This window comes from Oncorhynchus clarkii, chromosome 2, assembly GCF_045791955.1.
Source record: "Oncorhynchus clarkii lewisi isolate Uvic-CL-2024 chromosome 2, UVic_Ocla_1.0, whole genome shotgun sequence".
Lineage (NCBI taxonomy): Eukaryota > Metazoa > Chordata > Actinopteri > Salmoniformes > Salmonidae > Oncorhynchus > Oncorhynchus clarkii.
The window spans coordinates 79,895,677-79,912,497 of record NC_092148.1 but is presented as its reverse complement, the minus strand read 5'-3'; the positions used below and the strand labels follow the sequence as shown (position 1 = coordinate 79,912,497).

The following is a 16,821-nucleotide window of genomic DNA, read 5'->3' as shown; positions in this document are numbered from 1 at the left end:
ACAGCTCTGACATTTAGTCAGGATGAACAAATGTCTTACAGACTCACCCAACCAAATCCATGACTATCATGGACCACCAGATAAGGCCTGGACACTGAGGACTGTGCAGAGTGAAAGACCATCTCAGGTTACTCTGTCAGACCTTCCCACTTATCCTTTAGTTTCCCACCCACTTTTCCCGTTGCAGCATCAGGGCCTGTCATTGGTCAAACACAGAACACAGGAGGAAGTCCGGTAGAGTAATTTAATTGTACCACTACAACAATGTGTCGGTTAAGGGCTTGTGATCATTTCTACACCTGTTGTATTCGGCGCATGTGACAAATAAAATGTCATTTGATTTATGTGCGTGTGTTACCTAAGTGGTGTCCCTCGGTCTCTTCCAACACCAGGCTGTTCATGCACTTGATCTCCCACTCCTGTACCTCTGTGCTCCACAGGGCTGGGAGCAGGACACAGTGCTGAGAGCTGGAGGGGACAAAAAGGGCCTTACATTAGTACCGAAAAGCTTCTTAAATCATCTCCTCATTCAACTTTGATCAGCCATCACATCAGTTTGAAGCAATACATGGCAGTTGGCTTTATAGGTGGAAGAAGAAGAAAAACATGCTAAATTGAATTGCCCTCAAGACTCAATGGCAATAGTCAAACCTTTGATACAGCGCATTCTGAAAGTATTCAGATGCCTTGATTTCACTCACATTTTACACTACAGCCTTACTCTAAAATGTATAGTTTTTTTCTCAACAATCTACACACAATACCCCATAATGACAAAGCAAAAACAAAGTTTTAGAAATGTTTTCAAAATTATTTTATAAAGTATTCAGACCATTTACTCAGTACTTTTGACAGTGATTACAGTCGCGATTCTTCTTGGGTATGACACAAGCTAGGCACACCTGTATTTGGGGAGCTTCTCCCATTCTTCTCTGCAGATCCTCAAGCTCTGTCAGTTTGGATGGGGAGCGTCACTGCACAGCTATTTTCAGGTCTCTCCAGAGATGTTCGATCGGGTTCAAGTCCAGGCTCTGGCTGGGCAACTCAAGGACATTCAGAGACTTGTCTCAAAGCCACTCCTGCGTGTCTTGGCTGTGTGCTTAGTCCTGTCATTCTCCTGTTGGGTCGTTGTCTGGTGAACCTTCACCCCAATCTGAGGTCTTGAGTGCTCTGGAGCAGGTTTTCATCAAGGATCTCTCTGTACATCTTTCCCTCGAACCTGACTAGTGTCCCATTCCTTTCCACTGAAAAACATCCCCACAGCATGATGCTGCCACCACCATGCTCCACAGTAGTGATGGTGCCAGGTTTCCTCCAGACGTGACACTTGGCATTCAGGCCAAAGAGTTCAATGTTGATTTCTTTAGACCAGAGAATTTTGTTTCTCATGGTCCTTAGAGTCCTTAAGGTGCCTTTTGGCAAACTCCAAGCGGGTTGTCATGTGCCTTTTACTGAGGAGTGGTTTCTGTCTGGCCACTCTACCATACAGGCCTGATTGGTGGAGTGCTGCAGAGATGGTTGTCCTTCTGGAAGGTTATCCCATCTCCACAGAGGAACTCTAGCGCTCTGTCATAGTGACCATCGGGGTCATGGTCACCTCCCTGACCAAGATCCTTCTCTCCCGATTGCTGAGTTTGGCCAGGCGGCCAGCTCTAGGAAGAGTCTTGGTGGTTCTAAACTTCTTCAGTTAAGAATGATGGAGGCCATTGTGTTCTTGGGGACCTTAAATGCTGCAGACATTTTTTGGTACCCTTCCCCAGATCTGTGCCTCGACACAATCCTGTTTCTGAGGTCTATGGACAATTCCTTCGATCTCGTGGCTTTGTTTTTGCTCTGACATGCACTGTCAACTGTGGGACCTTATATAGACAGGTGTGTTCCTTTCCAAATCTTGTCCAATAAATTGAATTTACCACAGGTGGACTCCAATCAAGTTGTAGAAACATCTTAAGGATGATCAATGGAAACAGGATGCACCTGAGCTCAATTTCGAGTCTCATAGCAAAGGGTCTGAACACTTCCGCATGTATATAAGGTATCCGTTTTTTATTTTTAGTAAATTTGCAAACATCTGTTTTTGCTTTGTCATTATGGGGAATTGTGGGTAGATTGTTCAGAAAAAAACATTTATTTAATCAATTTTAGAAAAAGACTGTAACATAACAAAATGTGGAAAAAGGGAAGGGGTCTGAATACTTTCTGAATGCACTGTATATCATGGTTACAAAAGCATTCAGTTAAAAAGCCCTTTGAGCTGGGACACAGCCCTATGCTTCACATCACGCTGGCTCTTACATAAAGCACCGTGAAAAAGTGGCTGCATTGATGTGGGCTTGTCAGTGAAAGGTAGCAAACAAATGAGCTGTCAACTCCTCAGGCAGAGGGACGTGTCAATAGGCCTGAATGGAGATAAGGGGGGAAGGGGTGGGCAGTGATGGACAGAAACCAATAGAATAAATGGATGAAAGAAAGTCCTTCGTTAATCAGATGATTGTCTATTGGCATTTCATTTGTCCACCTTCTCCACTCTGTATTAAAGCAGATAGGAGAGCCTGACCATGGCCAAGGATTTTGAGATAAAGCCAGGGTTAAATCAGGTCTCCTGAAAATATTATATTCTCAATGGGGTGAGAGGGGATGTTTTTATGCTGTATCCTAACCGGCTGACTGCTCATAGCCTAATCCCTCTGTATAGATGACTCTCTGACCCTATACTTTCTGCTTCCCCTCCCCCCACTCTCACTGGACGAGACAGGCTGTGGTTTCAGGTAGCTTGTTTCTTCCTTTCGTAAGAGGATCCTGGTCTGAGACAGAGAAACCACTTAGCCATGACCTCACTGGGCTGGCACACAGATGCCAAGCTAGAAACAAGAGCCCTTCAATGTGGCATGTGGCTCGGTGCCTGCTGACAACTGTCACAAAGGCAAAATATTCAAATGTGAACAACACAAATTAATGACTTGTTTTGCAGAAAACATCCTCAAAGAAACTGAAGTTATTTCATAACCAATCTCAAATAATATCTAAATTGTATATTGCTTTGTAAAGTAATGCTTCTAATAGAAAGGCAAGTTAAATATACTAGTCGAGACCTACAACGATCCCAAGTTGGGCAAAATCAATAAACAGCCAATAAGTCCCTAATATGCCATCTAAATCCTACAAGGACACCAACAAAACATTAGCAAGGCACCGTTGCTATAACGACTCCCCAACCCAATAAAACAAAGCCTGGAAATCAAAGAGCTTTTAAACTCCATTGATTAACATGCTCATGGGACTCAATGCTGTTCATCCCACAGTAACAAGAGGCTAATCCACAGTTCTTTGGCCAAAGTAAACATTGTAGAGAGAAATATTTCTTCAAAAGAGAGGCAGGCAAGAGAATGATTAAAAGGATTTGGTTAAGATATTAAAACAAATATGATAACTGCTTCACATCATGAACTGGCCAGCCACTGTTATATACACAAACCCAGTGCCCTTGCCATGTTTCCATAGGGACCGCTAGACGTCAACAAAATATGTTTAACTGCTGACACTATATTGACTGATTTGCACGAGACAAGTCTATTTAAGAGATGCTTGTATTGAAAACCAGAACTAAAATGGCTGTCCACTAAAAGCAAATGTATAGAATGTTGCCTATGATGATTTAAATTTACTGTGTGGGCCCAAGTCTCTGTGTTTTTGAATAAGGATGACGTAACACTCACACATCCACAGGTACCCTTAGCAGCAGGGGTAGCACGGCAGCCTCGTCAGTCAGGTTCATTAGCCGAGACTCCAGCAGCTGAATGATGGTGAGACCAGTACGGAACACAGCAGAGAGGCCTGGACACAAAGTAACTAGAAATACAGCTGGCAAAACAGCACAAACAGATCTGGGACCATTTAGTCAATGACCGTCAGTATAATAAAAACTCTAGATAGTGAGATAAGCAGGGACCTCTAGGACCTGTGAGCATGTTTAGAAAGCAAACAAATCAAACTTTTTGTTGACAAGATTAGCAAACGACAAACATTGAGCCTTCATATTCATGTATAACAGACAAAATAATGAAAGAGTCGCTGTAGTTTTGAGTTCCGCAAAGGGAATGTGGAAGAGTTGAAAACATTTTTGGACAAGCCACCTTGTACCGACAACTTGGATGGTAAATTGCTGAAGACGGTAGCGGAATACATTGTGAATCTGGTTTGCCACATCTTCAATTTAAGCCTAGAAGACGGTGTGTGCCCTCAGGCCTGGAGCAAGGCAAAGGTAATTCTGCTGCCCAAGAATAGCAGAGAACCCTTTAAAAAAGGTTCAGCCTCCCAGGTGGCGCAGTGGGCTAGGGTACTGCATCGCAGCGCTAAGTTGTGTTTCGGAGGACGCATGACTGTCGACCTTCGTCTCTCCCGAGCCCGTACGGGAGTTGTAGCGATGAGACAAGATAGCGACTACTAATATACTACGAAATTGGGAAGAAAAAGGGGGTAAAATAAAAAATAAAAAAGAAGGTTCAAACAGCCTGTTACCAGTGCTCAGCAAACTTGACCATATAAAAGTTATTTTACAGAACAAATTAACAGACCTTCAGCATGCTTATAGGGAAGGGGACTGAACATGCTTGGCATTGATGACTGATGATTTGCTGAAAGAAATTGATAGTAAGAAGATTGTGGGAGCTGTTTTGTTAGACTTCAGTGCAGCTTTTGATGTCATTGATCATAACATGTTGCTGAAAAGTTAGGCGTTATGGATTTACATCCTCTGCCTTAAGGATTGGGAGTACCCATCTAATAGAACACAGAGGTTTTTCTTTAATGGATGCCTCAAATGCAAATTCGGTTGAGTGTGGTGTACCGCAGGTCAGCCAGCTTGGGCCATTTTTGTTCTGTTTTTACTAATGACCTTCCATTGTTCTTGACTAAAGCCTGTGTGTCTATGTATGCTGACGACTCAACAGTATACACGTCGGCAACGAATGTCAAATAAATGACACTTTAACAGAGCTCCAATCAGTTTTAGAATGGTAACAAGCAATAGGCTGGTGCTAAATAATCAAAAACTAATAGCATCGTTATCAGGACAAATCATGCCCTCAACACAAAAATCGCATTTAAATCTATTATTGAATAATGTGGCAATTGAGCAAGTTGAGGAGACTAAACTGCTGGGTGTTACCCTAGATAGCAAGCTGTCATGGACAAAACATATACACTTAATGGTTGCTCAAATGGAAAAGGTCTGTTCATGATAAGGCGTCGCTCTGCTTTCTTGACAGCTCAGTCGACCAGACAGCTCCTAGTTTTGTCACACCTGGACTATAGCCCAGTTGTGTAGGTCATGTGTGATAAAGGGGGACATGGAACAGCTGCAATAGACCTAGAATAGAGTAGCACTTAGATGTACACGGAGGGCAAATGTCAGTAACATTCATGTCAATCTCTCCTGGCTCAAAGTTGACGAAAGATTGATTGCTGTTGGTCTTTGTGCGAGGTGTTGATGGTACCGAACGGTCTGTTCAAGCAGTTGGCATTCAGTTCAGATACTCATCGGTACAACACAGGACATGCAAACAGAGGTCTGTTCACAGTCCCCAGGTCCAGACCAGAAACGCACAGTATTAAGTAGAGCCATGACTACATGGAACTCTGCCTCCCCAGGTCACTCAAGCTAGTAATAAAACCAGATACAAATAACACCTTACAGCACAACAGGGACTGAAGAGACACATCCATTTTTATATATGTTGTATTGCAATTTGCACTGTATAAGATATTATATTATGTAGGTGGGTGGCCTTGCTCTAAGCGTGTGTGAGCCAGAACATCTCATAGGGCAGGAGCCATCTCCTGATTCTGAAGTGTGAGCCAGAACAGCTCATAGGGCAGGAGCCATCTCCTGATGAAGTATAACAATAATGTACATAATGACAAAGTGTTTACAGAATCCCAAAGTCTGTACCTCCCTGTTAGTATTACCATGCAACATGATGAGGTCCCATATGGCCAGCACAGAGTCCCAGCAGGGCAGGGAGGTGAACAGGGTTAGGAACCAAGGCATAACAAAATGGATGGACGAAACCCTTACATCCTCCTTAAAGAAAAGAAAGAAGAGAATTAAGGAACAGAAAGTTGCATGTTGAAAACTGACTGAGTTCCATAATAAAATACACTTAAGCAGAGCTCTATCAAGAGTCAGTGGTAAAATGCTGGTTTTGGTACTTCAAATAAGGCATTAGAAACATTCACTCGAGTGCATTTAAGCCACTGTGGTGTGCAGGCCGCCGGCACTGAATGGGCAGCTTTTCGCTGAGACGTGCTGAGTCAACACCGAGAAATATAAAATCTCTCAAGAGAGAGTCAAGCAGCAGAGAGGTTTAGTCTCTCATTTAAAGGGGCCTAAGGCTGCAGGTAAATAGAGTGTGGTGGGACTCAAGAGAGCAATGGGATGGTCCGAGCTGGTGAAGGAACTTCCATATTTCACTCACAGACCAAGATTTCATTACTTAGCTAAAACTGTGCTGAGGGGTAGCTGCTTTCAGAGACATCATAGACACACAGCTTCCCCCTTCTAACATAAAGCAGGAGGCATCTGTAAGCAAAGAGCTTTTACTGCTGTCATTTCCAGGATAAAGCTGTGTGACACCAACATGGCCAACCCTCTTTCCGTACATGAGCTCAGACTGTTACTGGGAAGCAGCTGTGAATCTAGTAGTAAAACCCAGTCCCTGAGGACAATGTGCTGCAGTGATGATGATGGTCTCTGTAGGAAAGCCATGGGATTTTAGAGAGGAATGCACAGTGGAAGAGTGATGAGAAGAGCCCTACATTTGAGGCATGTTCAGTCACCAAGCAGATTCCCCTCCAGATATCCCTGGATAACAGTTTTTTTAAAGTCCTCTCAATATGAGATTTGTGCCTAAGAGCTACTACAAGTTGTACGCAGAGAGCTGGGTCCTTCCTCACACTTACTATGTGCTTGGAGAGCTGAGGTTTCCTGTGTTTGAAGAACTGGTGAAACACCATCGCTTGATGCTGGATCCTAACATTAGAAAGCAAAGACCAGTTAAATACAGTACTTCAGCAAGTATGCTGCTTCATGTCATTAATAAAAATATTCATAATGTGATACGCTTTGAAAGGACATTCTCACTTCTCCCCGGAGAGGTCAAACAGCTCTGACAGATATTTAGGCTTCTCTAGAAGAACTCCCAAGGCCCAGAAGGCCTCCTCTTCACTTAGGTGCATAAGAAGCACTGCAGCGATGTATGACATTCCTGATAAAGATATGAACAGTCAATAATAAGGCACTACTAATATGGATAAAATAAGGGAACACACACACACCAATGTCAACCATGCAGGTAATTTTTAAACACATTATGTATTATTGGAAATGTTTGTGTGATTAGCTTGGCAGCATGGTGCCGTACCAGCTCAACGTCTACTTAGACTCTTCTGCCCCCAAGTGGCTGAAGTATGGAACTTAAAATGTTACTACCAACTGCATGGTAGGTGAATTGTTTTTGGATGTCATGAAAGTACATTAACAAGGAATATTGTAATTCAAAAGGATTTGTTTAATGACAAAACTACAGTTATTGCATACATGCATCTGTGCCTCCGTCAAACAGCCCCAGCATTATTTAAACAGCATCGTTCCAAATTGGTGCTTGCGTGCATACCGCTACATGATTGCAAACAGTCAGCTCCCCTTACTGTACCTTGGCTATACCCAATCTTAGGGTTGTACTTTGCGTAGGCGATGAGGACTCGGAAGAGCTTGGCTTGGCCTTCTATTGCCTCAGGACTCTCGCCCATCAGGGTGCGATGGGTTGGGAAGGATCTTTCTGTACAAAGATAAGAGTAAAATGCAATCAGCCATTCATATCCCAGATGTGCAGAGAAAACGTACTGTCAGTACAGAGAAAAGGGGGTCTACAGAATATCCCATAACTCACGCAGATCCAGAGCGATCTGACGAAAGATGGTGACATCTGCACTGGAGTAGGCCAAGTCCGGGGGACAGCGGGAGGGAAGTTGGTTGGACCCCAGGTCATTCTCTGTGTCATTCAAAGTAGCTATGGCTGAGATGATGCCGTATTCACTAACTCCCAGGTCAACCAGGGGCCCTCGGATCTCATCCAAACATTTCTGACATTGAGTGAATACACAACTAAATAAAAACAATTGGCCTATGTCTCTTAAATGTGTCACTGTAGAAGTAGGCTATGGAGGAGGAAATTTGTTTTGCTTTTCAATAATGCAAGTGCCAGTCTAGAGTGTACTTTTGAAAATTATATGTACAGTGGTTATGGGACTGCACCTGATAGTTAAAAGCACTGGATTCTCTTAGTTTGTCGATGTTGAGAAGGCACTTCCACACTCGCCCTCTTAAAGCTGGAGGGATTCCCATTCTCATAAAACGTTCGATCTGAAAAGGGAAAGAATGTGGCCAATGTCCTACAAAATATGTTTAAAAATAGTGTGATAACTGAAATGTTCCAGGTCTGTTGTAAGATAAACTTTCACTGTGTCATGTGACCACTTGAAGGTGCACCATTTAAAACAAGTCAATAATGCATAGGCTGTTTGGCAAACAACTGCCTAAGGAAGGTCTAATCTAAACATAGCCTATTAATTTAATATGTTGCAAATGGTGTTCTATAATACATTCAGTAGGACAAAATACCTGGCTTCTGCAGATGAAACTGGATCCATTCCAGTAACTAAGAAGCTCACACAATTCCTTCACCCTACGGGCGTTGAGTTGGGGGTAACTGGGGGAGAAACAGTCAGTTCAAAGAAACAATTCTTCTCTTCTTTGAATGCGCATGTCCAATCCAGTCTAGCTATTGAAAATTCTAGGCGGAGTCTGCCTTCTCCCTACAGTTCTCAGCCATTAACTTCGACCACAAACTACAATCCAGATGCTGTGTTTTAACTTTTAGAAGCGTCAATAAAAAGACATGAAAATGCATCTTTCGAAGCATATGGCCCGTAAATTAAAATACACCTAAAGGCTTTACATGGTCATTCTGACGTGACCTCTGTAGAAGTCAGGGATTTATACTTCTTGCGCCAGCAGCGCAGAGCTGTTGTGAAGGAAGTTGTCAAGGAAGTGAGTTTGTTGATACAGGACCTCTCAATCTCACTGGAATAAAGACCTCCATTCCTATCACTGCTGAAAGAGATTGTGATATCTCATCTCAAAATAGGGTTACTTAATGTTAGATCCCTCACTTCCAAGGCAGTTATAGTCAATGAACTAATCACAATTTTGATGTGATATCCCGCAAATGCGGAGGAGTTGCTAACATTTAAGATAGCAAATTTAAATTTACAAAAAAATAAAACGACTGTTTTCGTATTTTGAGCTTCTAGTCACGAAATCTATGCAGCCTACTCACTTTTTTTTTTCTAATCACTTTTTAAAGCTACTGCTTACAGGCCTCCTGGGCCATATACAGCATTCTTCACCGAGTTCCATGAATTCCTATCGGACCTTGTAGTCATGGAAGATAATATTCACATTTTTGGTAACTTTAATATTCACATTTTTGGTGACTTTAATATTCACATGGAAAAGTCCACAGACCCACTCCAAAAGGCTTTTGGAGCCATCATCGACTCTGGGTTTTGTCCAACATGTCTCCAGACCTACCTCACTGCCACAGTCATACTCTGGACCTAGTTTTGTCCAGAGGAATAAACATTGTGGATCTTAATGTTTTTCCTCATAATCCTGGACTATTGGACCACCATTTTAGTACGTTTGCAATCGCAACAAATAATCTGTTTAGACGCGACGTCAGAGTACAAAAAACAGTTAACCAACTAACTAAGGAACTAAATTGAACCTTGCGTAATACCCAAGATCAGTGGTTCCCAAACTCATAGTCCCGTACCCCTTCAAACATTTAACCTCCAGCTGCATACTCACTCTAGCACCAGGGGAAGCGCACTCTCAAATGTTGTTTTTTGCCATCATTGCCTGCCACACACACACACACACAATACAATTATTAAACACAAGAATGAGTGTTTGTCACTTCCCACGAGCCGGCTTGTAGCAAAGAGTTCTTAGAGACCAGGGCACAAATAATAATACATTTTGCTCTTTATGCCTCCCGGGTGGCGCAGTGGTTAAGGGCGCTGTACTTCAACTGCCAGCTGTTTCATCAGAGTCCCTGGGTTCCCGCCCAGGCTCTGTCGTAACCGGCCGCGACCGGGAGGTCCGTGGGGCGACGCACAATTGGCTTAGCGTCGCCCGGGTTAGGGAGGGCTTGGTCGGTAGGGGTGTCCTTGTCTCATCTCGCACCAGCGACGCCATAAAAAAGCCAGACTATGGTTTGCAACTGCACATGGAGACAAAGATCGTACTTTTTGGAGAAATGTCCTCTGGTCTGATGAAACAAATATAGAACTGTTTGGCCATAATGACCATTGTTATGCTCGGAGGGAAAGGGGGATGCTTGCAAGCCGAAGAACACCATCCCAACCGTGAAGCACTGGGGTGGTAGCATCATGTTATGGGGTGCTTTGCTGCAGGAGGGACCGGTGCACATCACAAAATAGATTGCATCATGAGGAAGGAAACTTATGTGGATATTTTGAAGTAACAGCTCAAGACATCAGTTTAGGAAGTTAAAGCTTGGTCGCAAATGTGTCTTCCAAATGGACAATGACCCCAAGCATACTTCCAATGTTGTGGCAAAATGGTTTAAGGACAACAATGTCAAGGTATTGGAGTGGCCATCACAAAGCCCTGACCTCAAACCCATGGAAAATTTGTGGGCAGAACTGAAAAAGTGTGTGTGAGCAAGGAGGCCTACAAACCTGACTGAATTACACCAGCTCTGGAGGAATGGGCCAAAATTCACCCAACTTATTGTGGGAAACTACTAGAAACGTTTGACCCAAGTTAAACAATTTAAAGGCAATGCTACCAAATACTAGTGAATGTAAACTTCTGACCCACTGGGAATGTGATGAAAGAAACGAAAGATGAAATAAATAATTCTCTAATATTATTCTGACATTTCACATTCTTAAAATGATGTGGTGATCCTACCTGACCTAAGACAGGGAAATTTTACTAGGATTAAATGTCAGGAATTGTGAAAAACTGAGTTTAAATGTATTTGGCTAAGGTGTATGTAAACTTCTGACTGACTGTACGTGGTTGCAAAGGGCATCAGTGTCTTAAAGGGCTGACAACTTCCGGTGAAATTGGATGGCCCGCGCAATTATGGACATACAAGTGTCTTTTATCGGTTAAAAGCTTAAAGTCTTGTTTATCTAACTGCATTGTCCGATTGGCTTTACAGCGAAAGCATGCCATGCGATTTTAATGGTATCTGAAGCCAAAGCAACAGATACCATTAATAAGAAGGGGTAAGAAGCATATTTTATATAGGGATCTACTGAGTGGCTAGGACAGGCATGCCCCATACTATTATCGAGGACTTAATTATTCCTGCTGCCGCGGATATGGCTGGGGCAATGCTAAGGGAAATGGCCAAAAAAGGCCACAAAAGCTATATAGACAATGCCTTCATCAAACAACACTGTTTCACAATGCATTCGTGACATGGCAGGAGATGTGTTGAAACAATTACTGCTTCACATACAAGCCAGTGAATTATATGCATTACAGCTGGATGAGTCAACAGACGTGGCGGGCCTGGCACAACTCCTGGTGGTATGTCCATTACGTTTATGGGGGGTCAATTAAGGAAGACATCCTCTTCTGGAAACCAGGACAACATGAGAGGATATTTTTAAAGTAGTGGACAGCTATGTGACATCAAATGGACTGTGGTTCGAGATGTGTTGGTATCTGTACTGATGGTGCAAAAGCCATGACAAGGAGACATAGTGGAGTGGTAACGTGCCTGCCACTTGGGTACACTGCTGTATCCACCGAGAGGCTCTTGCTGCCAAGGGAATGCCTGACAGCTTGAAAGATGTTTTGGACACTACAGTGAAAATTGTTAACTTTGTTAAAGCAAGGCCCCTGAACACGTGTTTTTTCTGCACTATGCAATGACATGAGCAGCGACCATGTAACGCTTTTAGAACATACATAAGTTAAAGGGGCAAAGTAATTACACATTTTTTTAATTGAGAGACTAGCTTAAAGTTTTTACTGACCATAATTTTCACAAGTCTGACCACTTGCATGATCACGGGTTTCACACACGACTGGCACACAATGTTTTTTCCTTGCCTGAATCTAGGATTACAGGGACACTCCACAACTATATTCAATGTGAGGGACAAGATTGGGGCTATAATTAAGAAGTTGGAGCTCTTCTCTGTCTGCATTAACAAGGACAACACACAAGTCTTTCCATCATTGTATGACTTTGTGTGTGCAAATGAACTCAAGCTTACGGACAATGTCAAATGTGATATAGTGAAGCACGAGTGAGTTGGGTGTGCAATTACGCAGGTACTTTCGACACAGATGACACAAACTGGATTCGTTATCCCTTTCATGCCCTACCTCTAGTCCACTTACCGATATCTGAACAAGAGAGCCTCATTGAAATTGCAACAAGCGGTTCTGTGAAAATGTTATTTAATCAGAAGCCACTGCCAGATTTCTGGATTGGGCTGTGCTCAGAGTATCCTGCCTTGGCAAATCACGCTGTTAAGACGCTAATGCCCTTTGCACCACGTACCTATGCGACAGTGGATTCTCGGCCCTCACTAGCATGAAAACGAAATACAGGCACAGACTGTGTGGAAAATGATTTAAGACTGAGACTCTCTCCAATACAACCCAACATTGCAGAGTTATGTGCATCCTTTCAAGCACACCCTTCTCATTAACCTGTGGTGAGTAATTTGTACATTGAAAATTGTGAATAAGGTTTTATATGTATGGTTAAATAAAGAGCAAAATGATTGATCATTATTATTTGTGCCCTGGTCCTATAAGAGCTCTTTGTCACTTCCCACGAGTTGGGTTGTGACAAAAACCCACACTCATTCTTATGTTTAATAAATGTATCGTATAGTGTGTGTTGCAGGCTTACAATGATGGCAACAAAAAAAATTGAGAGTGCGCTGACCCTGGTGCTAGAGGGGGTACACAGCTGGAGGTTGAATGTTTAAAGGGGTACGAGACTATAAAAAGTTTGGGAAGTCTGTTGGATCTGACAATTAATCTTGATGGTTGTACAGTCGTCTCAAATAAAACTGTGAAGGACCTCGGTGTTACTCTGGACCCTGATCTCTCTTTTAGTGAACATATCAAGACTATTTCAAGGACAGCTTTGTTTTCCATCTACGTAATATTGCAAAAATCTAAATATTTCTGTCCAAAAATGATGCAGAAAAGTTAATCCATGCTTTTGTCACATCTAGATTATTAGACTATTGCAATGCTCTACTTTCTGGCTACCGGATAAAGCACTAAATAAACTTCAGTTAGTGCTAAACATGGCTGCTATAATCTTGACCCGAACCTTGATCAAAATGTTATTATATTACTCCAGTGCTAGCGTCTACACTGGCTTCCTGTTAAGGCTAGGGCTGATTTCAAGGTTTTACTGTTTACCTACAAAGCATTACATGGGCTTGCTCCTACCGATCTCTCTGATTTGGTCCTGTTGTACATACCTACACGTACCGCTACGGTCACAAGACGCAGGCCTCCTAATTGTCCCTAGAATTTCTAAGCAAACAGCTGGAGGCAGGGCTTTCTCCTATAGAGCTCAATTTTTATGGAATGGTCTGCCTATCCATGTGAGAGACGCAGACTCGGTCTTGACCTTTAAGTCTTACTGAAGACTCATCTCTTCAGTAGGTCCTATGATTGAGTGTAGTCTGGCCCAGGGGCGTGAGGGTGAACGGGAAGGCAACGGAGCGACGAACCATCCTTGCGGTCTCTGCCTGGCCGGTTCCCCTCTCTCCACCGGGATTCTCTGCCTCTAACCCTATTGCGGGGGCTGAGTCACTGGCGCTCTTCCATGCCATCACTAGGAGGGGTACATCACTTGAGTGGGTTGAGTCACTGACGTGATTTTCCTGTCTGGGTTAGCGACCCACTTGGGTTCGTACCGTGGGGGAGATCTTTGTGGGCTATACTCAGCCTTGTAGGTTAGTAAGTTGGTGATCTATTGATATCCCTCTAGTGGTGTGGAGGCTGTGCTTTGACAAAGTAGGTGGGGTTATATACTGCCTGGTTGGCCCTGTCCAGGGTTATAGTCGGACGAGGCCAGTGTCTCCAGACCACTCGTCTCAGCCTCCAGTATTTATGCTGCAATAGTTTGGGTTGGGGGGGGCTAGGCTCAGTCTGTTATATCTGAAGTATTTCTCCTGTCTTATCCGGTGTCCTGTGTGCATTTAAGTATGCTCCCTCTAATGCGCTGTACCTCTCTCTCCCTCCTCCCCTCTCGGAGAAACCTGAGCCCTGGGACCTTGCCTCAGGACTACCTGGCGACTCCTTCCCAGTCCACCTGGCCGTGCTGCTGCTCCAGTTTCAACTGTTTTGCCTGCGGCTAGGGAACCCTGACCTGTTCACCGGCCGTGCTACCTAGTCCCGGAACTGCTGTTTTCGACTCTCGCACCTGCTGTCTCGAACTCTGAATACTCGGCTATGAAAAGCAAACTGACATTTACTCCTCTACAACCACTGTGATCATTATGATGATGATTATTATTAGACCCTGCTGGTCATCTATGAACATCTTGGCCATGTACTGTTATATTCTCCACCCGGCACAGCCAGAAGAGGACTGGCCACCCCTCAGAGCCTGGTTCTTCTCAAGGTTTCTTCCTAGGTTCCTGCCTTTCAAGAGAGTTTTTCCCGAGCCAACATGCTTTTGCATTGGTTGCCGTTTGTGGTTTTAGGCTGGGTTCTGTATAGGACTTTGTGACATCAGCTGATGTGAAAAGGGCTTCGTAAATAAATGTGATTTGATTTACCCTATCAAGGTGTGTATCAATATAAACGTTTTTATTATTTCTAGCTGATATGAAAGATAAGGTTCTTATATTTCCTAAACCGTACTGCAAGTGATGCATGTCAATGTTCAGAACGAGCATCGGGGATCTGAAAACTCTCCCTACAGAACACGCCTTTGAACAATGTGTGTAATGGAACTGAGGGTCGTGATCAAGGGCCACATCCTGTCCAACAAAAACAGCCTAAAAAACATTGTTGATAAACCTGCATCCAATCCTAAACCTTGATTGTCATTAATGAAATGCAATTGAATGTAAATAAGCCTACCTGTAATCGTGACATCGGTGTTGAAGTTTTTGGTCCTTTCTTTTAGTCTGGGCAAACCCGAATTCGTCAAACACCAAATCCTCAGTAGCGCGCCTTTTAATTGAGAATGTGCTGCTTCTTCTTCTACCCATTCTAAATTAGTTACTTTGTAACTGTCTCAAAGACTGTGCATGAAATGTTATACGGTTCGCTACTTTGTTTCTCTGGAACACTGTCAAAGTTCAAACACCGCGCCCGTTATTTCGGTTTACGTCATTCACAACTGACAAATGAAAGTGGGGTGTATTCAAGATCCACAACTGCTTCAAACGTTCTGATGTGTGGCCTACTGAGCAATGTTTTCTCCGAATTAGGCCAATATCTCATAAAACATTGCATCTGTACTATCAAATAAATTGGGCATTTGTATATTGTAACAAACAGTGGCGGTGCAATGACCCTTGTGTAAAAGTCGGAGTTCTTGAATGCCTCCTTATGGCCATAGACAGTCCAAGGTGTTGTGAATCGTAATCAAGGTTGGGAAAATTTCCAGCAGTATGAAAGCCAGACTTTTCTTATCGTTTAGGGAAGATGTGATGTGAGTTGGAATCACAAATCACCACCTTCCTGGCATGTGTGTAGTAATGCACTGCTCAAAGCAGTGGAATATATATATATATATATATATATATATTTTTTTTTTTAAAGGCTATAGGTGCTAATTAAACCCTCCGATAACCATTTTGAGCAAGACTGCAGGCTCCAAAGTGAAGTTCTATCCCAACAACAACATGCATTGTGATATGTTTGGAGTTTGCTCAATTTCATTCAAAAGTATTGAGAGACATGCCTAATTATATGACACTGCAGTTGTTTGTGTCTGATTACAAGGCTTGACATTAAACAAAAATGACAGCTTGAAATTGACACATTGCAAAATGACAGCAGGAAATTGTTAATTTGAATTTAATGCGTATTTTATTGAAATGTGGAACATGAATTGCATCATTCAAGTCATGAGTGTGTCCTGAATTTAATGGGTTTATTGATCAAGTCATGAGTGTGTCCCGAATTTAATGGGTTTATTGATCCCCTCGCCATTCGATGGAAGTCAGCGTTTCGTCAGCCACACTTGACAACAGAGGGTCCTCTGAATGAGTTGGTAGGGGTGAGGGGGTGGTTTGGGATTCCCCATAAGTATAGTCCACAGAAACCTGCTCTCCTTGTTCCTGGCCACTTATTCCCATGAGTGTTGCAAAACATTGTTTTTGTTTGTTTGTGAGTGAGTTAAATCAATTGCTTTATCAGCTAACGCATGGGACTATTGTCTTGTACATATTTGACATATTAATGCGTTTTTAATATGGAAGATCTGTTTTAGCATTTGTAAACCAAGACTTGAAATAAATTATTGCTGCATTGCTGATGTAGTTCTCTGATTTGTGCTTCCTCACTGTGCTTTTATTACTTTAGCTCTGACTCTGGATCTCTCCTCATAATGGGGCGGCAGGTAGCCTAGTGGTTAGAGTGTTGGACTAGTAACGGAAATGTTGCAAGATCGAATCCCCGAGCTGACAAGGTCATTCTGCCCCTGAACAAGGCAGTTA

General features: G+C 42.9%; 1 protein-coding gene across 1 annotated transcript in view; it reads right to left on the bottom strand.

Moving 5' to 3' along the window:
* LOC139382712 (carabin) overlaps positions 1–15,380 on the bottom strand; it is a 45,527-nt gene extending 30,147 nt beyond the window's left edge. The window contains exons 1-10 of the mRNA XM_071126818.1: positions 15,236–15,380; positions 8,681–8,768; positions 8,315–8,422; positions 7,950–8,142; positions 7,713–7,838; positions 7,142–7,265; positions 6,961–7,030; positions 5,968–6,082; positions 3,717–3,834; positions 359–468 (exon numbers count right to left, since the gene is read on the bottom strand). Of these exons, the coding sequence (XP_070982919.1) occupies positions 359–468; positions 3,717–3,834; positions 5,968–6,082; positions 6,961–7,030; positions 7,142–7,265; positions 7,713–7,838; positions 7,950–8,142; positions 8,315–8,422; positions 8,681–8,768; positions 15,236–15,366 (1,183 nt within the window). The 5' untranslated portion in view covers positions 15,367–15,380. The remainder of the gene's footprint in view (positions 1–358; positions 469–3,716; positions 3,835–5,967; positions 6,083–6,960; positions 7,031–7,141; positions 7,266–7,712; positions 7,839–7,949; positions 8,143–8,314; positions 8,423–8,680; positions 8,769–15,235) is intronic.
* Between the last annotated feature and the right edge of the window lie 1,441 nt (positions 15,381–16,821).